This window comes from Olea europaea, chromosome 15, assembly GCF_002742605.1.
Source record: "Olea europaea var. sylvestris chromosome 15, O_europaea_v1, whole genome shotgun sequence".
NCBI classification, from domain to species: Eukaryota; Viridiplantae; Streptophyta; class Magnoliopsida; order Lamiales; family Oleaceae; genus Olea; species Olea europaea.
Genome location: NC_036251.1, coordinates 24,298,550 through 24,321,649, shown reverse-complemented (window position 1 = coordinate 24,321,649; position 23,100 = coordinate 24,298,550). Strand labels below are relative to the sequence as shown.

The following is a 23,100-nucleotide window of genomic DNA, read 5'->3' as shown; positions in this document are numbered from 1 at the left end:
ACTTCTCTTTTATTTATTTATGAAAAATCCCTCAGTGAATTGGATAACCTGCGAGCAAAATCCTAGCCATATAACCTGAATACAATACATAGCAATCAATTCACCCACTTTCAACGTCTCACTTTTTTCACAATTTTCAAGATGCGTGTATATATATACTAGAGAGAGAGAAAAAAAAAGAGATTTGATTGAGAATCAAAGAAAAGAATTCATTTGACTGGGCAAGCTTCACGTATGAGATTATTGTACTAATAACATATGACACTAAAAGAAAGAAAGAAAATAGGAAAAGAAATAAAGAGTTAAAACTCAAATATGTCTTATTAAGAACCAATACCCTATATTTATAGGATCCAAAATAAGATTTATAATTGGAATAAAATAGATCTTTTAACCTAGATATGATTTATTTATGTATTATGATAATACTAAATAATCATCAATAATTATCTCATTATTTTGACATTTTCAATCATATATTCTTCAATAAAATAATATCATACTCAAATCCAAAACTTTTTCGTAATTTTTAACTACACATTATCCATCAATCTACTATTCAAAATACATTATTTTCCCTTCCAAAATGGGGCTCAATTGTTTGTCAAAATGTCTATTTGAGAATGCTGTAAGAATATTTATATTTCATTGTAATGCTTTGATTGTTCATCGACTTGCATGAAAATTTAACTTTAGATATATAAATAATGTCTATTTTTTATAGCAGGAAATTAAATCCAATCAGATTATTTAAGATCTAACTTCAAACATTAAGCCCCCGTTTGTTTCCCATTATTAGCTCATTGAAATGAAAAATATGACCGTTATCCATCATGTCAAGCCACCATATTTGATTTTATATCTCTTGTGTGGGGCCGCAACGACTATATTTTTCATTATCATTTTTACATTAATGTGTACCAAACGGGGTTTAAATCTAAAGTTTATTTATACAAAAATCAGATATTAATTCAAATATGTAATATTAATAATAACACCAAATTTCATTTCAATCCCAAATTACTTTACCCTATTATTTCTTTCTCTATATCTCCATATCCATCTCTCTCTCGCTCTCACACACAACACATCTTCCAATCGTTGGCATCCCACTTTCCAGTCCATGTTGTCATTGTCGAGTAGGTAGCGAAATCGAAATGGTGTCGTCGTCTCAGTTCTCTCTCTCCTTCCTCTCACGGTGGCGCCTGATTGATACGAAGTCACGATAGCATTGGGGTTCTTCCGAGCGCCGCTAAAAACTCAGATGGCCCTAGTTGATCCTAGTTGCTCTGATTAGACCCAACATCAAAAACAGTGGGTTCAGAAAGTTGGGTGCTGTGGTGGTGGTTTTGTGGTTGTTGACTGTAGTAATCATTTTGCATGGTCGGGTGAGACAGTGGTGGTAGTAGTGGCAATGGGTGTCGAGGCGGCTCGGCCCATCTACCTATGAGCTTGGCTCGTCACTTTCATTCAAGCACGAACCGAGCATTAGCTCGGCTTGGCCCACGAGCTCAAGATTTATTTTTTTCAAATTTTATTTACTCTTTTATACCCATTTTTTTACAAGCTCGTCGCTTGTGAGTGAGTCAACAGGTTCGGCTTGCCTAGCGAGCAAGCCTGCTCGACTCATGCTCGAGCTTGTCCAAATACAAGCCCGAGCTGCTCGACTCGATTGCCAACCCTAGTTGGTGGTAATGGTGGTCGCGGTAGTAGGATAAGATGGGGGTGAGTGTTTGTAATCAATTATTTAGTTGATTGTAATTAATAAATTGATTAATTTGTAACCAATAAATAATATATTACCTGAAAAAATATAATTGTGACTCCCGATTTATTAAGTTGTAATCGAGAGATAACTTGTGACCAATTAGTTTGATAATTTGTGACCTATAAATTTTTTTAATTTGTGATCGAGAAATAATTTGTGATTTATAGAATTTTTTGATTTGTGACAAGAAATAATTTGTAACCAAATTGTATAGAATTCGGTCTTTAATATATTTAATATATATATATATAATTAATTAATTAATTAATTATTTTATAAATAAAATTTGATTAATATCTTTTTTTTTAAACCTTGTTTCTTAAATAGGTTATACTCAAACTCTTGAATATAATTTTATTTTTTTAAATGTGAATGCGATATGGGCTACCAAAAAAGATAATGGACTTCTAAAAAATTGTAGCCAACTTTACATATGGATAACAATTTTTTTTATGCTGGAAAACAAAAAAGTGAAAATTACTTCAATCAGTTTTTTTAAGATCTAACTTCAAACATTAAATCTAAAGTTTATTTATACAAGAGTCAGATATTAATTCAAATATGTAATACTAATAATGCCACCAAATTTCATTTCAAACTCAAATTACTTTCCCCTCTTATTTCTCTCTCTATATTCTCCATACCATATCTCTCATACATCACAACTTCTAGTCGCTCGCATCCCAGTTCCCAATCCCTGTCGTCATCGTTGAGTAAGTAGTGAAGTCGTGATGTCATCATCTCAGCTCTCTCTCTATCTTTCCTTTCTCTTGCGATTGCGCCTGATTGATGCGAAGTCACGATAGCATTGAGGTTTTTTCGAGCACTGCTGAAAACTCATGATGGTCCTGGTTAATGCGATGTTGCGAACAACCCTAGTTGCTATGATTGGATGTGACACCAAAGATGGTAGGGTGCTGTGGTGGTGGTTTTGCAGTTGTTGTGGTGGTGTGGTTACTGTAGTGATCATTTTGCATGGTCTGGTGAGGTAGTGGTGATGTTGGTGGTCGTGGTAGTGGGATGAGATTGGGGTGAGTGTTTGTGATCAATTATTTAGTTGATAGTAACTACTAAATTAATTAATTTATCATCAATAAATAATATTTGACATGAAAAATATGATTGTGATTTGCAATTTATTAAGTTTTAATGGAGAAATAACTTGTGACCTATTAGTTTGATAATTTGTGCCCTATAAATTTTTGATTTATGATCGAAAAATAATTTGTAATCTATAGAATTTTTTATAGAAATAATTTGGGACCAGTTAATTCAACAATTTGTGACCAGATTGTATAGAATTACGTCTTTAATATATTTGATTAATTATTTTATAAATAAAATTTGATTAATATCTAATTTTTTAAAAGCTTTAAACCTTGTTTCTTAATTTTAAAACGGGTTATAGTCAATCTCTTAAATATGAAATTTTTTCCCAAAAAAAAAAAAAAAGAACATGTGAATTCGATATGGGCTACCAAAAAAGGTAATGGGCTTCTAAAAAATTGCAGCCAATTCATATAATATTCGGAGGGAAAATTAGTCTCACTACACTAAAAAAATTAAATTTTGATTAATATTATTAAAACTAATTAAAACTGTTAATACCGTATTAATTATGTTTACAACTTAAAAACTCGAAAAAAATGCCTAAATCGAAAAAGGGAAAACCTCTGAAGAAGACCCTCAAGAAATGCAAGAGAGGGTTATAGTGAATTCTAGGTTTAAACAGGAAAAAAAAGGCTTTGCTTTGAGAGGAAATCCTTGAGATGTGAAACAAATTGTGTAGTGATGGATGTGTTATCGCTACCATTCGGCTCTTATTGCTTATGCAATTTCACAGATGACATGTTCTCAAAACAATGGGTCTGATTTTCCAATAGCTAATTGCTGCTTCTTACTCGAATCCGACAATCTCAATTTTTGGAATAGAAGTTGCCCTTCCATCATTAATGCTCTGCAAGAGAATAAATGAAAGAAAAGAAGGTCGGAAGATGCATAAGGAGATATTAAATAAGAATTGGAATTACAAGTGCAACAATACTCTCACTGCGTACCCATCTTTTAAAGGATCTAGTTTGTATAGCTCTCTTCACCTTTTTCAAATTTGGTTTGGCACGATCTAAAGCCTAAGGCAGAATATATTCTTGTTTTCATACCTCTTAATTTGAATTTTGGACTTAAAAACATAATTATAAAAAAAGAAGAGTCATTCTTTTTGTGAAGAAGAGTCCTGACAACTTGACTCGTGGATGTTGCTTTATCTTGTAGCCATGAAACTAATGGTTATATGTATGAATTAAATCATTTCTTTGAAGAAGAGTCCTGGATTCTATTTTTGCCAGGAGACATTCAGAGGGAATCTTGTGACTTGCGCATTTGCCTTGAAATTCGGAAGAGCATCTTGAACTATTAGTGGAGTGATGTCTACAAGAAAGGAGATCAACGTTGACGAATGGAAGATGCTCAATGGTAGCCTTGGCTCTAAATTAGAAGGTGATATGGCAAGTTTGGTTATGCTCGATCATTTATTCCGAGGACCTTTTTTTAAATAAACTTGCGATTCCACACATGGAGTGCTCGAGCATATACTCTCCGGGGTATAATGCTCGAGCACCTCCAGTCTTGCTACTTCAACGTGTTATGATACATGTCCTCGAGCATGAGTAGTCCTCGAGTATATGTTCTCTTCATAGCCTATGATTGTTGACCCTTTAGAATTCTTATGTAATTGGGACTCTAACTCAACCATATACTTGACTCCCGCAATGATTCTATCCCAGACATAATTATGGCACTGGTACAATTCCTTCACCTAATAGGACTCTGTTGGATAGAGATACCCAACTAGTTGAGTCCCAATAGGAGAATGTCGCTTACTACTATAAATACAGGACCTTGGGTCATTGATCAGGTACGTTTCCATTATTTTCAGTTTATAGCCTTACGCACATAATTCCCTTTCTGACTTAAGCATCGGAGGGGTGATGAGAACATACCTCGTTGTCTTTGTTTCAGGTACCGAAAGACTACGATCGTACTCATTCAAAATCCTCAAGTTCAGGAAATCACCAGGTGCGAATTTTTGGTAACATCATTGGAACCGTCTGTGGGAAACACTATCAAAAGCCATGGTTAATACGCGATCATGTCTTCCTCCCGCAAGTTCATCTGCTCCCATCCCTCATCCTGCTGAAGATCAATCAACTCCTCAAGAAGAGTCGTCACGAGTGCCCGCACCTCTGTCGACGGTCGTCACAACGGAAGCCTTTGAAGAGCTCCATCAGCAGGTGGCCATACTCACACAACTGTTAAGTCAAAGAAATTTCCATTCGTCACCAGCGGAGGCAGAGCATGGTGGTTTTATGAATGATGCTCGAGCCCGACCACCAAACCCCGCAACTGGTGGAGTATGAACCTCGGGTATTCGCAACATGGCCTCGAGGTCGAGATCTGTCGCCATGGATTCCGGTGAGATTGCCTGAATCATTCAAGAAGGAATTATAGCTGGCCTGAAACGAAATGCTCGGAGGCCAACGGGTTTTAGCCCTAACACTCCATTCACGCTGGAGATACTATCATATCCCCTGCCCGACAAATTCAAATATCCTCGCATTAAAGAGTATGATGGGACGATCGACCCAATCAACCATCTCAATATATATACTGATGTCATGAATTTGCAAGTTACACCGAATCAGGTTATGTGCAAAGCTTTCCCGCAAATACTGACTAATGCTGCTAGGGATTGGTTCTCGACATTGGAGCTCAACTCCATAGCCTTATTATCAGATTTGGACGGTAAGTTCTTAGCTTTCTTTGCAAATAGCAAGCAAATCAAAAAGACTGCAGCCTCTCTCATGCAATTTCGCCAGGGACCAAATGAAACCCTATGAGGATTTATGACGAGGTTTAACAAAGAAAGACTTCAAATACCCGACCTTTATATCACAGCGACTGTCTCCGCCCTCGCTTACGCCATAAGATGTGAAGCTTTCAAAATGTCCTTATCAAAGACCTCGTCGTAGACAGTGACCGAGCTCCTCACCAGAGCTGAAAAATACATTAATATGGAGGAAACACTAAATTCAAGGAGACCTGGTCCTTCCCATGAAAAGGTCGAGAACAAGAAGCAACATGATCCCGTTTCCCGGCCTGAGTATCCTCGGGAAAAGCGCAAGAATGAAGGCCCACCAGGGCCCCTTACTCGATTAAACACATCCAAGGCAAATATCTTAATGGAGATCAAAGATATGAAAGAATTAAAGTGGCCTTCGAGAATGAAGTCGCCCCCAGACACAAGAGATAGGAGCAAGTATTGTGAATTTCACCGGGATCATGGGCATACCACGGAAGATTGTCAAGCCTTGCAGCGGGAGATTGAAGCCATCATTAAAAGAGGACTCTTAAGAATTACATTGGTCATGATAAATGCTCGAGGAATGACCGTGACAACCGAAAAGAGCCTGAAGTCGGAAACAGTGCTCAACCCACTATCGGGACCATTAATATTATTATTGGAGGCATATCATCTAGAGGAGACACATGCTCATACCTCAAAGGAATTCCGTGATAAACTTGAAGACATTACCTTTGGAGTAAGAGATTTGGAAGGAGTATCATATCCTCATGACGATGCCTTGGTTGTCTGTGCAATTGTGGCTAACTTTGAAGTAAAGAGGATTCTGGTTGATAATGGCAGTACAGCAAACATACTATCACAGGAGGCTTTCGCTAAAATGAGGCTCTCTCCCAAATAGCTCAAAATTGTGAAAACTCCTCTACAGGGATTTGGTGGTGGAGTTATTATCCCTGAGGGCATCGTCGAGCTACCGTTTACATTAGGTTCTGGTAATATACAAGTGACAGAGTTCACTCCATTCCAAGTGGATAATACCCCTATGGCTTACAACATCATTCTCGGAAGGCCCCTACTAAATAAGATCCAGGCCATTGTATCAACTTTCCACCTGGCCATGAAGTTCCCAACAAGCCATGGCATCGGAGTACTCGGAGGGGACTAAACAGCTGCCAGGCAGTGCTATGTTACTAGCATTCGAGGAATGAGTACAGACGCATGCAACTTTCAGACCTTGAGCTCGAGCTCGAGCCAAGGGGTAGACTTGCCCCGATTGAGAAATTGGAAGTGGACGAGCTCGAGCACGAAAAAATGGTAACTATTGGTCGGGATCTCAAGGCCAGTCTCCAAGAGGAAGTCATCAATTGTCTGTCCCGCAACATCGATATTTTTGCATGGAAGGTTGAGGATATGCCAGGGATAGACCCTGAAGTAGCTATCCATAGACTCAATAAAAGCCCGGGGGCCAAACCTGTTAAGCAAAGGAAGAGGCAGTTTGTGCCGAAAAGGCGTGTGGTCATTCCAGAAAAAGGTCGGCAAACTGATGAGAGTGGGGTTCATAAGGGAAGTCTAATACCCTGATTGGCTCGCTAATGTTGTTATTGTAAAGAAGGCTAGTGGTAAATGGAGGGTCTGCATCAACTTCACAGATCTTTATAAGGCGTGCTCGAAAGATAGCTACCTGCTACCCAGGATTGACAATCTTGTGGATAGCACCTCCGGACATAAATTGTAAAGCTTCTTAGATGCATTCTCAGGTTATCATCAAATCCTCATGGTCGAAGAAGACCAAGAGAAGACCTCATTCATGGCTGATTCAGCCATATATTGCTATAGGGTGATGCCATTTGGGTTGAAAAATGCTGGGGCCACATATCAAAGGCTCATCAACAAAGTCTTTGCCAATCTGATAAGGAAGAATATTGAGGCCTATGTTGACGACATGGTTGTAAAGAGTAAGGAGGTAGAGCAGCACATATCCGACTTGGAGGAGGTGTTCGCCACCCTACGAAAATATCGGATGAAGCTCAACCCAGAAAAATGTGTAATCGGTGTAGCTTCGAGAAAATTTTTAGGCTTCATGATCACTTATCGGGGGATAGAAGCTAACCCCGATAAGATCCAGGCCTTGGCAACAATGAAATCGCCTAGAACCAAGAAAGAAGTGCAAAAATTGATAGAGAGGGTAGCAGCCCTAAACAGGTTTGTGTCCCGAGTAGCAGACAGGTGATTCCTTTTCTTCAAAGCTCTTAGAGGTAGTCAATCCTTTGAATGGAATGAGGAGTGTGAAAAGGCTTTTCAGGAGCTCAAACAGACATTGGCGTCTCTCCCTATCCTTACTAAACCTAAGCCCGAGGATACTTTGTTATTATACTTAGCCGTATCTCAAAATGCAGTAAGTGGCGTCTTGGTAAAAGAGGTCAATAGAGCCCAACAACCCATTTACTACGTGAGTAAAGTCCTACTTGATGTAGAGACCAAGTACGCTTTGTCCGAGCAACTTGCTCTTGCCCTAATAGTGGCAGCATGAAAGCTTCGACAATATTTTCAGTCTCACCCCATTGTGGTGCTCACCAATCAGCCTCTGAAACACATCCTTCAAAAGCCAAACGTCTCAGGTAGATCACTAAAGTAGGCAATTGAACTTGGGGAGTTTGACATAGAGTTCAAGCCCCGGCCGTCCATCAAAGCCCAAGCTTTAGCGGACTTTATTGCACAACTCACCCCAAAGCCTCGGGGGCTAAAAGAGAGCTCGAGCGCCACAATAGATGTTTAGCAAATTTTCATGGATGGAGCATCAAACTCCTTGGGCTCGGGCGCAGGGGTCATCATAACGAGGCCGGACATGCTCATGGATGTTCAGTGTTCACTCAGATTCGAATTCGAGGCAACCAACAATGAGGCAGAGTATGAGACTATCATCATAGCCATAGAACTTGCCATTAATCTCGAACTTCAAAACATCAAAATCTTTAGTGATTCCTAGCTGGTGGTGGGGCAGATTGACGGAACGTTTGAGAAGAAAGATGAGAAAATGAGCTTATACTGCTTAAAAGTTCATGATCTCCAATGAAAATTAAAGAGGTGTGAAATTGTGAAGATTGCTCACAATTGCAAGGCAGATGCCTTATTAAGGCTAGTATTCATAGGAGTAGATGGACTTGACAGAACAGTACATGTCAGATTTGTGATTGAGCCTAACATCAATTCAACTGTTGGGGTCATGGATATTGATCACGAGCCATCATGGATGGACCAATTGTGGACTTCATAACAAATGGCAACCTTCCAGAAGACCCTCGAGCATCAAGGAGCATCCGGTCAAAAGCTCCAAGATATTGCATTATTGATGGGGTCTTGTTTCGCAGAAGCCTCACACTTCCGTACCTTAGGTGCCTTAAGCCTCCGGAATCCTCCTAAGCCCTAGAGGAAATTCATGAAGGGGTATGCGGGAACCATCAAGGAGCTCGGGCATTAGCCTTCAAACTCATAAGGTACGGTTATTACTGGCCTACCATGAAGAAGGATGCCGTGGAATATGTGATACGTGCCAGAGGTTTGGCAACGTTATCCATTTTCCCGCAAAGGACCATACCAATATCTGCTGCTCGGCCCCGTTCGAGCAATGGGGGATCGATATCGTCGACCCGTTTCCAATGACTAGAGAACAATTGAAGTTTATAGATGTAGCAGTGAAGTACTTTACAAAGTGGGTTGAGGCCGAGCCCTTGGCAACAATCTCAGAGCCTAAGATAAGAGCTTTTGTTTAGAAGTCCATCATATGCAGGTTCGGGATACCAAAGATCCTCATAACTGATAATGGCTGGCAATTCGACAACATACAATTTAAGGATTTCTATTCCAACCTAGGGGTTGACTACCGCCTGACGTCAGTTTCTCATCCCCAAAGTAATGGCCTAGCCGAGGTCACTAATCAGATCATATTGCAAGACCTACGAACAAGGATAGAATTGCAAATTATTTCAATAGAAGGGTGAGGCCACGAAGATTCAAAGCTGGAGATTTGGTGTTGAGAAAAGTTGAAGCCACTGGCCATGCTCCGGGAAAACTCGGACCAGTTTGGGAAGGACCCTTTGAAGTCATACGACAGCTCCTAGGAGGTACATACAGCTTGAGGGACATTTCGGGAAGACCACTCCCAAGGCCGTGGAACGCCAGTAACTTAAAAATATATTACAAGTAACCCGCTTCACCATATTTTAGAAAAAAGGCCTACGTGCCAAGTCAATTTATTTTCTTTCAATAAGGCCTTCGTGCTAAGTTTATTTTTCGTCCTTCACGCCAAGTTTATTTTTCGGCCTACGTGCCAAGTTAATTTCTTTTCAATAAGGCCTGAGTGTCAAGATAATTAATAGAATATATTACAATTAAAGTTAAATTCGATGATCTACAAACAAAACCTTGCCCTGCGCAAGCAATTAAAGCCTTGCCCCGCGCAAGCAAATTAAAGTCTTGCCCCGCGCAAGCAAATCAAAGCCTTGCCCTGCGCAGGCAACTAAAGCCTTGCCCCGAGCAAGCAACTCAAACCTTGCCCCGAGCAAGCACATATAAGATACCAATCAGGTCAGACAAATCCCAAGTAAAATTCCCGAGCACACAGAATCCCGAACACAGTGGTTATGAAATGTGGAAAAAGCCCGAATTGTCCACGGGGATGTAGCTCGGGAATCACACATCATAGGTCGAGACTGCCCTTGATCTCAAGAGCAAGAGAACAAAGGTTAGTCATCAAAGGTGATAAGCTCGAGCTTATTTATTTTGAGCGACCGATCCATGCTCAATCCGCTTTACAAAATCTTCGGTATAAAGACCCAAGGTTAAGATCAAGCTTTAATTACAATTGTCATCTTACAAATTAGTCCTCGAGATAATTTTCATGTTAAGGCATGACGTTAAGATCGAACTTTAATTACAGTTGTTATCTTACGAATTAGTCCTTGAGATAATTTCCATATTAAGACTCATCATTAAGATCGAGCTTTAATCACAATTGTCATCTTACAAATTAGTCCTCGAGATAATTCCATGTTAAGGAATGACCCTGGGATCGAGATATTGACTTGATCTGAAACATAACGTGGATTATGTCATCAAGATTTTTTGAGCAGTTTACAATCCACATTTAGTCGTCGGGTTACATGTTAAAAGCTCGTTATCATTGTCATGATCGAGTTCATTACTTGGAAAAATTCCTAAACTAAACCATCGAGATACGACTTTAATGAAATATCGACGTTTGTTATCGAGCATAATGGAAAACAGACAACAAGGTAAAATTGACCATTCATTAATCGAGCATTCATTAAATCGAGCATTCATTTCAAAAAAAAAATCTTTTCAAAAAAGCCCAAGGACAAGGCCAGGCAATGTACATGGGGAAATATAAACGGGGCAGGGGCCTAGGATGTTCTATTCTTTGTCATCCCCAGAAGCAGTGTCACCATCCTCGAGCGCATCCTCATCTTCGACCGCATCAACGACTGTGTTGTCAGAATCAGATAGCTCGAGGGTCTCAGCTATGTCAGGGATCATTTTCAGCTCCTCAGGGGCAACCTTGGGCATCTTCATCCTGAGGAAGGTCCCGGGCTTCTTTAAGGGCAAGAAGGTACGAGCCTAACGCATATTCGCCCTTCAACCTATCCATCTCCTCGGACTTTTTAAAGTTCTCGATTGCTGAAGCCCAAGCCTCCTCAACCTTAGCCCCAAAATCTTTCTTGATTGTTCAAGCTTGAGCTTTAGGTCTTCAGCCTCGTCCTTTGCAGCCCCCACTTCATCCCGAGCTTTCTTTAGCTCGTTCCTCGCATCCTTGGGCTTCCTCTAGAGCTGAGATCGAGTAGCATCGGCATCAACGAGCTTCTTATCTCGAAGCTCCACAGCCTCAACCAGCCCTGTCATCTTGTGGGACTCGTCTATCCCTTGCAGAGAAAGTCCTCGGGCAACGCTGAGTGTCTGACAACCAAAATCAAAAGAGGATAAGAACGGGAAAGATACTTGGCACAACATCATAAAAGGCAACACACTTACTTTTAAGGTAAGGAGCTCGAAGGCCTTCATGCCCTCGTCAAACCCGACGTCGCGTCTATATTTCGTGATGATGCTCGGGACCAGATGGCATCGCTCAAAATCCTCGATGATCGAGGCAACAAGAGGAATAGAGTTATCTTCAAGATCAACAACCTTGGGAGTGACTCAAGGAGGAAGTGACTGCGATGGCCTCGGTGTTTGTCTAGGAGAACCCCCTTGTCATCGAGGTGGAAGAGGGCTCGAATCTCGAGGCCTTGATGATTCTTTTGGACCCTGAGAAAGAGCATCAATTGTGTATACTCGGGGCCTCTTTTTCACCTTCTTCAGACTTGGAGCCCTGACCTGTGGCTCCTTTGACTTCGAGCTCACTGCTCGACGAAGAGCTGATGGATCAGAAGACATTTCTGCACAAAAGAAGTATTAGGCAAGAGCTTACAATCGAGCATAATTCATAAATCAACAAAAGAGTAAATATCCTACCCTTGTGGCCTTTCGTACACGCAAGGTCGATGATGTCATCCCTGAGAATATCATCTATATCATATACCAAGGGCTCGAGATCCTCTAGCATCTGCCGATCCCTCTCTAGAGTTTCAAGTAGGCCTGTCCCTCACAAAATTTTGCTGCGTCCGGGATATCCCATCGAGATCTCAAGCTATAACATAAAACCATTTATCCTTCCACCTCTTCAGTGAACTAGGCATCTTCGGGATCCTAAATGAACCTCGAGAGGAAAGATAAGCAAAACAGGTGAACCTAGGGAGCTGTTTAAGCTCGAACACCATCCTACAAAGGTCGAGATAGGGGGTGATTCCTAGGTATCTACAGGCAATTAAGAAATAGATGAGCATTCTCCACCCATTGGGCACTAATTGCCCCGGGCACATAGAATGCTCGACCAAAAAGCCTACAAAGAAGGGATGCATTGGCCACATGAACTCAACCTTCAAAGAGTCCTTAAAAATCACAAACTCACCTTCTCGTGCCCTATTCATTCTATCATCGGGATCGGGAGACCTACAGTCATTGTAGGGCATGAGCCCATATTTTCTCGTTGCCTGCATAGCTAGGTGTTCTTTAAACCTACACTGGGTGTCGGGAAACTTAAGCTCGACAACATCTGGCTCCCTAGGTCGAGCATCTAAAAGAACAGCAACAGGTATTAACTGAACTCTATGTTCCCCAGAATCGTTCGACCTCTCGATCCCCGATCACTCTCAGTGCTCGGCATATCTCTTCAATTTAAAACTAAAGAAATAACTTAAAAGTCCAGAGCCTTACCTCAAGGAACCCGACGCCCAAACAACAAAAGCTAAGTTTATAGCTCGACCCCAACCTTGCCTTGAAGATTCACAGAGAGTAAAAAATGAAAAATGGGGGGGTATTTATAAGACCTTGGGAGGAGATCAAGGGTCAAATCAATCTTAACCTTTGACCCACGCCATGTGTCTCCCATCCAGGAACCCCTCACTTTTTACTGGAACAGCTCATGCTCTTGTTATTTCCACACCGACAATTCCTCGAGAAAATTAAAACATCGACGACATAACTTATCAGCAAATCGAGCTCTATGCATCTTACACCCTGGCATAACTTCCTTAACCCAATCCCAGGGTCGAATGCACGGGGGCCAGTGATATGGCAAGTTTGGTTATGCTTGATCATTTATCCCGAGGACCTTTTTTTAAATAAAATTGCGATTCCACACATGGAGTGCTCGAGCATATACTCCCTGGGGTATAATGCTCGAGCACTTCCAGTCTTACTACTTCAACGTGTTATGATACATGTCCTCGAGCATGAGTAGTCCTTGGGTATATGTTCTCCTCATAGCCTACGATTGTTGACCCTTTAGAATTCCTATGTAATTAGGACTCTAACTCAACCATATACTTGACTCTTGCAAGGATTCTATCCCAGACATAATTATGGCATTGGTCTAACTCCTTCACCTAATAGGATTTCGTTGGATAGAGATATCCAACTAGTTGAGTCCCAATAGGAGAATGTCGTTTACTACTATAAATACAGGACCATGGATCATTGATGAGGTACGTTTCCATTATTTTCAGTTTATAGCCTTACGCACATAATTCTCTTTCTGACTTAAGCATCGGAAGGATGACGAGAACATACCTCGTTGCCTTTGTTTCAAGTACCGGAAGACTACGATCATGCTCATTCAAAATCCTCAAGTTCAGGAAATCACCAAGTGCGATTTTTTGGTAGCATCAGAAGGTAATGATCAACTTGAGATTATGAAAATCATTTTCTTAGTTTCAATTATTTGTCATATTTCCTCAAACCATGTGATGCTGTCAAAAACTTACACCTGTATATTTTCAAGTTTGACGACTGAGGATGAGCACAAATGAAATATTCTAACACCTGAAATAGAGGCATCAAGGTGTGTTCTCATTGTCCCTCCGATGCTTAAGTTAGAGAGAAAACTTATGTGTGAGACTATAGACTGAAAATTATGTAAAAACTTACTTGAATAATGAATTGAAGCTCTATATTTATACGGGTAGGTAGTGCACTCCTAGTTGGATTAAGTTAGTTGAATATTCTTATCTCAAAAAGTCCTACTGAAGAGAGGTATTGGACTTTTATGTAACTGCAAGGCCAATCTAATTTCAATGGTAATATTGTTAAGATAGAGTTCTCTTAGGCATAAGAGTCTTGGGTTGAGAAGGTTTGATAGTGTTCGAATCCCAGGGACTTAGTAATCTATTTAGGTTAAGTCGAATGTTCTTGAGTTTAGTCAAAGAAAGGCTCCAGTGCATCGCACCTTCGAGTAGTTCGTATAACCCGAGGATGGTCTCCACAGAAATGTAGTAATCATGTAAAATAGAAGCTTGAGTATACGTCGAACCCAAGGATTATGACAAATCTTGAGCACGGCGATAATGGAATAGTAAAAAGTGCCTTACGAGTCCTCAAGATTAAAGGTCAGGACCTTCGAACATTGACTATATCAACGGCCCCCGTGCATCCATGCTCGAAATTCAAGGATAAGGTGCACAATTGTCAAAATAGTCCTTGGTGTCAAATAATCAAGAAAATGCTCTGAAATGTCATATCCGTGAGGGCTAACTTGGCACTGACGTTAGTCCTAGATGAAAAATGGCAATAAAAGAGTGGTGGTAGCATGGATAGAAAACACGTGGCCTGATCTAAGTGCTCGGGGGCTCCCTTGTTATCTCCTAGACATGCCTATATATACCCATTTCACCTCACTTTTTTACCATCAATAACTCCTTAACAATCCTCGAGATCAGGAATATTATGGGTCTTGGGTCGTTGAGTTTGAGGTAAGAGCACGAGAGCTTAAGTTATTTCTTTAGAAATTTTCTTAGAATAGGATGTCGTGCAGTGTAAGTAAGCAAACGTCTTCAGGGTCTGGAACCACCCCTGAGGACTTAGGAAACTTGATCATACCAATGGCCATTCCTTTAGAACCTCGGCTTCGAGTGTAGGGCTGACCAACCCAATTTAAATACCCTAATCATCCCTTTAAGTTTAAGGAGTAGCTAATGATATCATTGGCTAGGAAGCATTGCAACATTAGGGCACCCGAGCTCAAGGATAGGGTGACTAGAGCTCGAGAGGTTGGACATTAATTTCAAGATCAATGTTGTCACCTCTGTCCTTGTCTATCAACACCCGACGAGTTGCAGAGTATAATATATGTAATGTCGGAGAGTTAAATGTAAATATTTATTCCTCGTTTCGCAAGAAACTTTGTATATATAGTACTGAATGATATTAAAGATAGAAATTAAATTAAAATCTTGTCTGCTAATATCATTAGTGTATAATTGGCAAATGTAAATTTGTCACATTTTTTATATCACCATCATATAACTCTGTAACATTACACCTTTTCAATTTCACCAAATGTAAGTTTTGTCACTTTTTTGTTTTTTAAATTTTTTTCACTTTTCCCTATAGGGTTGGCCTTGGTGAAGCTGGAGTGGTAGTGGAGAAGTGATTGAATTTGCATAAAATGATGTATTTTAAGGTTTTGATTGATGTTTTGTTTTTTTTTTGAGGTTGTCATTTTTTTTTTTGGAATATGCGTCAATTTTAAAGTGTTTTCACTTTTTTGAATGGTGTATCACGTTTTTTCTTCATTTTTTTGTCACTTCTTTAGTGACAAACATCATTTTTTAAAATACATATATATAGTGACACTTAACATTATACATTATTTTTTACTTCAAAAAAACTTTTTATATGATTAATAAGTTGGCTGAATTGGTAAATGATAGTGGCAGTTAATTGACTTAAAGATACTTGGTGTTTTGATTGATATTCTATCGGAATTGACTTAAAGATGTTTCACGATGAATGGAAATGATAGTTATGTCACTTCTTCTTTTTTTTTTTTTTGATAAATTTACATCACTATATTGAACTGATTCTAGTTTTTAATTGGTATTTTAACAAAATGTGACATAATGTCACTCTTTTAATGAAAAGTGACACAACGTCACTGGTTTTATAATAAGTGGTCACCCAGTGGAATGTTTAAAGAGGTTTTTTTTTAGTGTTTGTGATTTTTTTATTTTCTATCCCTTTTTTAAATTTTTTGTCACATTTGTTTTGAATTTATGTTACTTTTTTTAATTTGTTACTTTTTTTTTTAAATATGTCACTTTATTGAATTTTTATCACATTTTTAGTGTTCTTCTGCTAATTTCTTGAAATTTTTATCGTTTTTTAAGTGACAAATATCACTTTAAAGTGATATTATATGTCATTTTTAATAAAAAAAGTGACACTTAATTTAAAAAAGTGATATTGTCTCACTTTTCATATTAGATAATTAATTTCATACAAAATATTTTTGTATGATTTTACAAAAGACGCTATGTCACTTCGTATGAATTTTAAAAATTGCTGTAATTGTGGTATTTCTCATTTTTGTAAGTTGGGAAGAGAACGTGTGATTTCAAGATCCATTCTTTTGAAACTCTGCCACTCCCTTTGCCTTTTCAGAAGAGAATCAAATTCTTCGATCCTTGATTCCTTCTTCGGACACACTCAATTCCAATTCCTCAAATCAAGCGAAAATATTTCTTTCGCTTTCTATATAATGATATTCATCTTGTTTTTGTTAATCTCAATTTAAACTCACTGTTAATGGTTTGTGACTTGTTAATCAGCTGAAAAATAATGATGTTGGTTACTTTGTTGAGAACGGCTTGGATTGCTGGGACTCTACCCATTTTACTCGCCTGTATACCGTCACCCAAACTCTATGCGTTTCACAATTTATTGTTGGGGTTTGCTAAACGCGGCAAGACTATGCATTCTTCTTCACGCGTAAGTACTATCCGTGAATCACATCGATTCTCTCTCTCTCTGTTTTTTTTTTTAATTATTATTATTTTTTTATAGAGATACTAGGTAATTGAAGAAGTTATCATGTTTTATTTGAAGCATTAAGAGAACCGGTTTTTTTTTTTTGGGTTTTTTATTGTACAGTGTATTCTAAGCGAAATTCTAGTTTGGTGATTCGATACATTTTTTTGTGGAATTTTGTGTTTTCTACAGTTAATTGCTCTATACGTGTTACTGTTGGTGAATTTGAGTAATGTTCTACTGAGGGGAAAAATAATTTATGAGCAATAACTTTGCATAGATTGAGTAGACTAAGAGACCGTCTTTTGTAAATTAGCATAAAGTGATTGAATTAGACAAAGCTATTAATATTGTGAATTCCTTACGAGGTGGGATTGTAGCATACATGTTGATTAACTTATTGAGCACATAATTGGACTTGCACTTGTTTATTCTCGGGTAGCATAACGTGAAATTTTATTTTATTTTATTCCTCCATTTTATTCGAGTCTATGTTGCTTGGAAATTGGTAATCTAGTTTATGCCTTTTTCTGCTATATGAATTAACTTCTGCAGTGCATTATTTGTTTATGTTGCAGAAGTTCACAGTTCCTCAGAAATACTTTATTCACTTCTATATACTGGCAGTTATATGGACAAGTATTCTACTAGCTACAACATGGCATTATGCATATAGAATAACTCCAGCAGTTTCTGAGCCATCACTATATTCTAGTATTGCCAACCACTTGACGGGATCTTCACATGTATTTTCCTTGCATAAATCACATTCATCTTCAAGAGACCACAAATATTGTGTCTGGCAGTCTGTATTTATGCTTCTACTGATGGAAGTTCAAGTAGTGCCACGCCTTTTTGAGAGTCTATATGTATTCAAGTATAGTCCTTCAGCTCGGATGCACATTTTGGGCTATCTCACAGGCCTATTGTAAGTTCTGCCTTATTTGGTTCTTAATCTCATAAATTTTGTCATCATCTTGTTACATTCAGTTTTGTACAACCAAGCTAAGAATATTTCAAACTTCATTTGATATGTCTTGATAAGTTATTAAGTTAATTGCTTGAATATTTCCAAGTTTGGTGGGACGAACTGTCATGAGTGTTTTTGGAAAGTGGTTTTTTTCTTTTTTGGTTTGGAAACAAGTAGCACCTATTCATCATTTTGAAATTGTGTGGTGCTTGCCAGTTGGTTGACATCAATTAGAAACTTCAATTTTATACCTCAATCTCTTATTGAGAAAGAAAAGTCTCATTCACTCAGACTTGTTATCTTTCTTATAACAGTTTCTACACAGCAGCTCCACTATCCCTTTGCTGTAAATATGCCCCAGAGATTTTCAAATTTGTGGCTGATTCAGTTGCAGAGTTTGTTATCAAAGGGAAAGAGAGGATGCAAGTCGCTGAATTTGATTGGTGGGGACATTTGTATCCTCTCCTGCACCTTAGGTGGTATATATGGATTGGTGGAGCTATTTTCCTTTGGGGTTGGATTCATCAACGCCGTTGCCACACCATTCTTGTAAGATTTAATTCCGATTTACTATTCAATATTTAGATTCTATCTCTACATTGTGGATTCCAAGTTTATTCATCACCTAAGGGATAAAAGATGCACACTGATTTTGTGTTTTACTTTGCTTTCACTTTTATATGATAAGAAAATAATATCAATACACGATGATATCTAAAAGTAAGTTCTTTTTATGTGAAAGTACAGTGTCTGTTAGCTTTCCTTTCTGTTAATTGCTCCACCGAGAAACACTAACATGGGTTGCTCTGCAATTACTGTCGACGCATGATTGCTTTACTAGTATCCACTATCATGATTTGTGATGCATTATGTTGAGGAATGGAAGTAAATAGCAACTATTAAAATTTTGACAATCGCTTTGGATGTGCATGCCTGTGTTTTTAGTTCAATCGTACTATTTCTTGATAGTGTACTTGTTAGTCGTATCAATTCTATGTGCTGTGCACGACATTTTCTAGATTTCATTGGAACATTTATCCGAGGCTTCAAAATAAATCTTGTCCCAAAATATCCAGGGTTCGCTGAGAGAGAATGAAGAAAAAGATGAAGACTACTCAATTCCTAACGGTGACTGGTTTAAATACATATCCTCTCCACATTATCTGGCTGAAATTGTAAGCTTCTTTTCCCTTTCCGCTACTTCCATAACTTAACGATTTCGTTCATACGTGGTTCTTATTTGTATTTTTTTCTTTATACTGGAGGTTATATACGCCGGAATTGTGATTGCTAGTGGGTGTTCAGATGTTACAATTTGGTTACTATTCGTATTCGTGGTTAGTCTTGACTTCCTTTGAGAAAAGAACACACTGTATCCATCATCGTTAATACTTTTAAAGAGATGACTGATTGCTTCATTCATAATCATTCTGTTGCAGGTAGCAAATCTTGCCTTTGCAGCCAAAGAAACACACAATTGGTATCTGCAGAAATTCGACAATTATCCCAAAGATCGTACTGCAATTTTTCCATTTATTTATTGAGGTCACAATCAAATTGTATATATGTTCTTGTATAGGGTAATATAAAAGGCCCAAAAATTTCTTTTAGTTAATGATGAAAGCACTCAAACTTTTGGAAATAGTTTATTTGACCCATTTAGGTCATCTTCCATTCAATTATCTGTTGATGGCAATTGTCCATTTAATATTATTTGTTCATGTATTAAAATCCAGGAGAAAGAAACGCCTTAAAAGTCACTTAATATGCAAAGACTAAACATGTCATCTTTCAAATCAATGTCAGTATGCAAAGATTTGATCACTTTTAAAGATTTGAGCGTCAATGATACAAACTGATTCCCCATGTTTTATTCTCACTGGATATCATAGTATTTTCCATGGACAGGCAATAGTGAAACTCATGCATACAGATCCATGCCCCAAAACTTGGCAGGTTGATTAGTCCTATATTTACGGTCCATAGTTTTGATAAGGTCCATGTCCTCTTTTGCCAGCTCGAAGTTGAACACATGAAAATTCTCTTCTAATCTCTCAAGCTTTGATGACTTCGGGATAACAACCGTGTTTCGTTGAATACCCCAGCGAAGAACAATCTGAGCCACAGTCTTCTTGTACTTCTCAGCAAGACCCTAATGCAACATAAGCAAAAGTCGAAATCACTTAACATATGGTTTGCAATATTGAGCAAAAAGAGTTACTTTCAAAAACGCATAAATAAGTTTGAGGGTTGGAGAAAGGACATACTTTAAGAACTGGATCGTCCAAACATGATACGGAACCGAACCATTCAGTGTTGGCAACAGCACCTCCAAGAGGTGTGTGGGCAGTGACACAAATACCATGCTTCTGACAGAATTTGACAAGAGAATCGCGTTGGAAATAAGGATGTGTTTCGATCTGATTCACGGCAGGCTTCACTTTTGCATAGGCTAAGCAGTCTCTGGTTAGAAAAACGTCATAGTTGCTGCATATAAAACGATGAGGGTAAATTGTTAAAAAGAAATATCGATTAAGTTCACATACTATTTACCTAGTTTAAAAGAAAATAACAAGATGAAACAGTCAGCCAAAATATATGCATATTAGTTTTGCATGTTATGTCAGCATATGAGTCAGATATTTAGTACCATATCCTTTCTTATGCTGACAAAGTTTTACCAACTGAATGAAAAGAGGTCGATTTACAAAAACATTTCGACGTGAGGGTTCTAGAGGTCATCCTGATATATAACATAAAAGGATCGAGTTGGAGGGGTTTGCAAATCATGATGAGGAAATACAAGGACAAGATATAATTACGACCTACAATGATCCTCCAATATTAAACTGCCATCTGATCTTTTAAGTTTTACCTCATATATTAGACTGCCATAACATACCCTCTAGTCCTATTCTGACTAATGTGTTAAAGTCCTGTCATTTACTCATCAAAACTGCTATCATATCCAAAAACATCAAAAGTACCTTTATCCTTTCCTTCCAACGTGTTTCAAAATTTCCAATTCTTCTTAGAACAAGGAACACAAATAATCACTCTCTTTCTTCATCTAAATACGTATTGAATTTGTCAAATAAATATAATAAATATCAACATAATAAATTCTTCGAGAAGTTAATTAAGTAATGAAATCTTATATATATTGACAATTAAAATTCTTAATAAGGCAGTAGCAACTGGGAAAAATATAAAAAATTCTAGGTGGTGGAAAATGTTATACTGATATCAAGTAAGAATAGATCTCATAAGTCATAACAGTTATTATAGTCACCGGCAGAAAATATAATCAAAATATCATGATGCTCTTAGTTACCGATTTCACAAGCTGAAGGCAGCAAGCCTGAAAAAATCAAACTTTTAAATCATACGTTCGTGTTGTACCCAAAACACAAAGTTTAGCATGAAACTAATCATTGTTTTATCACATGTTCAAAATTTTGGATAGGAAAAAGCAGCAAAAAGGTAAATAAAATCCACTTCTAAAATCGTGCATAACAGCATGGTTTTCTGAAATTGTGTTCAAATTATTGGGTGGGGCATACATTTTTATAGATTTTTGCACCAAATTATTGGTCAGGTCAAACATTTTTATAGATGTTTGCACATTGTTCTAGGACTGCGATGTTTTGAATATTGACACATATTAGACATGCTTGAACTAGCATGACTAAGGCATACATAGATGAAAGGCATTGTTGACATCTCACTTACCAAATAAGCACAAAATGTAACAAACACAAAGCTTTTTAGTCACCTGATCCCAATGCTTCGCACTAAACCCATGGAAACTAAATCTTCCATGGCATGCCATGTGGTCTCCAGTGGTATCGTAGTGTCTATGTCCAAAACATCATCATCACCCAAAGCACTTGCAGTTGCACCAACACCTTCAAGAATTTTAAAATTGGAACAAAAATTTATCTCATTAATAACAAATTCGATAAGGATATCATGTAGTCAATGAAAACTTCCACCTCAATGCCCTCACATTGCCCATTCAAATCGATGACAATGTACAAAGATGATAATACTTTCATAAATTTTATTTCCATTCTCGTGAAGCATAACCCATCTTTTCATACTGGAATTTTTCTAATATTGCACATTATAGAATAATGCAAACTCTTCACGCCTAAAAATATAAAGGGACAGATATAAGGTACAAGGGGATGAATACCTGTATGTCGTGTGGCAATAGGGAAGTGAACAAGGTACAAATCCAGATAATCTAGCTGTAGTTCCTTTAAACTATCTTTACAGGCCTCAACAACATGGCCATGGTCTGAATTCCAAAGCTAAAATAGGACAAGTTTTAATACATTTACGAGGCGATTCTCAATCTCAACCCAAGCAAACTATGAAAAGAATAATTCAAAATTAACCTTGGTTGTAATGAACAGATCTTCCCTCTTTACAAGTCCAGTCTGAAATGCTTCAGCAAGTGCCTCTCCCACTTCTGCTTCATTCTTATAATCCGCTGCAAAACAGTAAACCCAGTAGCGCAATCAAGAAAAAGGTACAATCTTAACGTAAACGGATATTGATAGTGTGGGATTAAAGAGTACCGGCGCAATCAAAATGACGATAACCAATCTTAATAGCGTTGAAGAGAAGATCTTTGATGTCTTTGCCCTCCATTCGCCAAACGCCCAGTCCGATTACAGGCATTTTGAAGCCGCTGTTGAGTGCAATCTCCATTTTTCTTAACCCTAAAAATCACTGCACTTCAATTCTCGCGTATATTTCTGCACTTCAAGCGCTCTGTCAGGGCATCACCAAAATGGATGGAATCTTGAGCGGATATTGTTCCAAAGCTACGGCGTCGTTTAAAAATTATGACCCGGCCCAGAAAAGTCAGAAGGCCCATAGCAGTATAGGCCCATAAAATAATTGATGTCCAGGAACGAAAAATAGAGACCGTCGACTAGATTTGATAATCTAATTAGCAAACGGAGCACGGTGGACCATTAAACAGCAGATTTTAATTCTGCAAAATATATTTAATGGAGTGCGACGAATATTAAACGCATATCCCACGCTATCCAAATTCAAAACTTAACCGTGGTT

The 23,100-nt window shown here is 38.2% G+C and overlaps 3 protein-coding genes across 4 annotated transcripts; 2 read left to right on the top strand and 1 right to left on the bottom strand.

Annotated features, from left to right (window-relative positions):
- Positions 1-5,838: 5,838 nt before the first annotated feature.
- Positions 5,839-6,792, top strand: LOC111411427. The gene is made up of 2 exons (XM_023041961.1): positions 5,839-6,456; positions 6,556-6,792. Exons 1-2 carry the CDS (start codon positions 5,839-5,841, stop codon positions 6,790-6,792), a joined length of 855 nt encoding a protein of 284 aa, XP_022897729.1.
- Positions 6,793-16,587: 9,795 nt separating this feature from the next.
- LOC111410560 (polyprenol reductase 2-like) lies at positions 16,588-19,691 on the top strand. 2 transcript variants are annotated; one of them, XM_023040969.1, is made up of 6 exons: positions 16,588-17,003; positions 17,621-17,970; positions 18,327-18,561; positions 19,089-19,187; positions 19,275-19,349; positions 19,452-19,691. In XM_023040969.1, the coding sequence occupies exons 1-6, from the start codon at positions 16,854-16,856 to the stop codon at positions 19,554-19,556; spliced, it is 1,014 nt and encodes a 337-aa protein (XP_022896737.1). In that variant the 5' UTR covers positions 16,588-16,853; the 3' UTR covers positions 19,557-19,691. The 2 variants fall into 2 exon arrangements, with proteins under 2 accessions (XP_022896737.1, XP_022896738.1); XM_023040970.1 differs by having other exon boundaries at positions 16,589-17,003; positions 19,278-19,349.
- A 59-nt stretch (positions 19,692-19,750) lies between these two features.
- Positions 19,751-22,830, bottom strand: LOC111410562 (NADP-dependent D-sorbitol-6-phosphate dehydrogenase-like). Its single transcript, XM_023040971.1, has 6 exons — positions 22,599-22,830; positions 22,416-22,510; positions 22,211-22,328; positions 21,788-21,920; positions 20,280-20,499; positions 19,751-20,164 (listed from the first exon to the last, which is right to left on the bottom strand). The coding sequence occupies exons 1-6, from the start codon at positions 22,729-22,731 to the stop codon at positions 19,934-19,936; spliced, it is 930 nt and encodes a 309-aa protein (XP_022896739.1). The 5' UTR covers positions 22,732-22,830; the 3' UTR covers positions 19,751-19,933.
- Between the last annotated feature and the right edge of the window lie 270 nt (positions 22,831-23,100).

Bases quoted from the DNA above. Each gene is read 5' to 3' on its own strand.
- LOC111410562 (XM_023040971.1), bottom strand. From the start codon at position 22,731: ATGGAGATTGCACTCAACAGCGGCTTCAAAATGCCTGTAATCGGACTG. The intron at 22,511-22,598 runs GTACTCTTTAAT...ACTGTTTTGCAG, and splicing joins TCGTCATTTTGATTGCGCCG to CGGATTATAAGAATGAAGCA. The intron at 20,165-20,279 runs GTATGTCCTTTC...ATGTTGCATTAG, and splicing joins TGGACGATCCAGTTCTTAAA to GGTCTTGCTGAGAAGTACAA.
- LOC111410560 (XM_023040969.1), top strand. From the start codon at position 16,854: ATGATGTTGGTTACTTTGTTGAGAACGGCTTGGATTGCTGGGACTCTA. The intron at 17,971-18,326 runs GTAAGTTCTGCC...TTCTTATAACAG, and splicing joins GGCTATCTCACAGGCCTATT to TTTCTACACAGCAGCTCCAC. The intron at 19,188-19,274 runs GTAAGCTTCTTT...TTCTTTATACTG, and splicing joins CACATTATCTGGCTGAAATT to GAGGTTATATACGCCGGAAT.
- LOC111411427 (XM_023041961.1), top strand. From the start codon at position 5,839: ATGGAGGAAACACTAAATTCAAGGAGACCTGGTCCTTCCCATGAAAAG. The intron at 6,457-6,555 runs GTTGATAATGGC...ACTCCTCTACAG, and splicing joins TTGAAGTAAAGAGGATTCTG to GGATTTGGTGGTGGAGTTAT.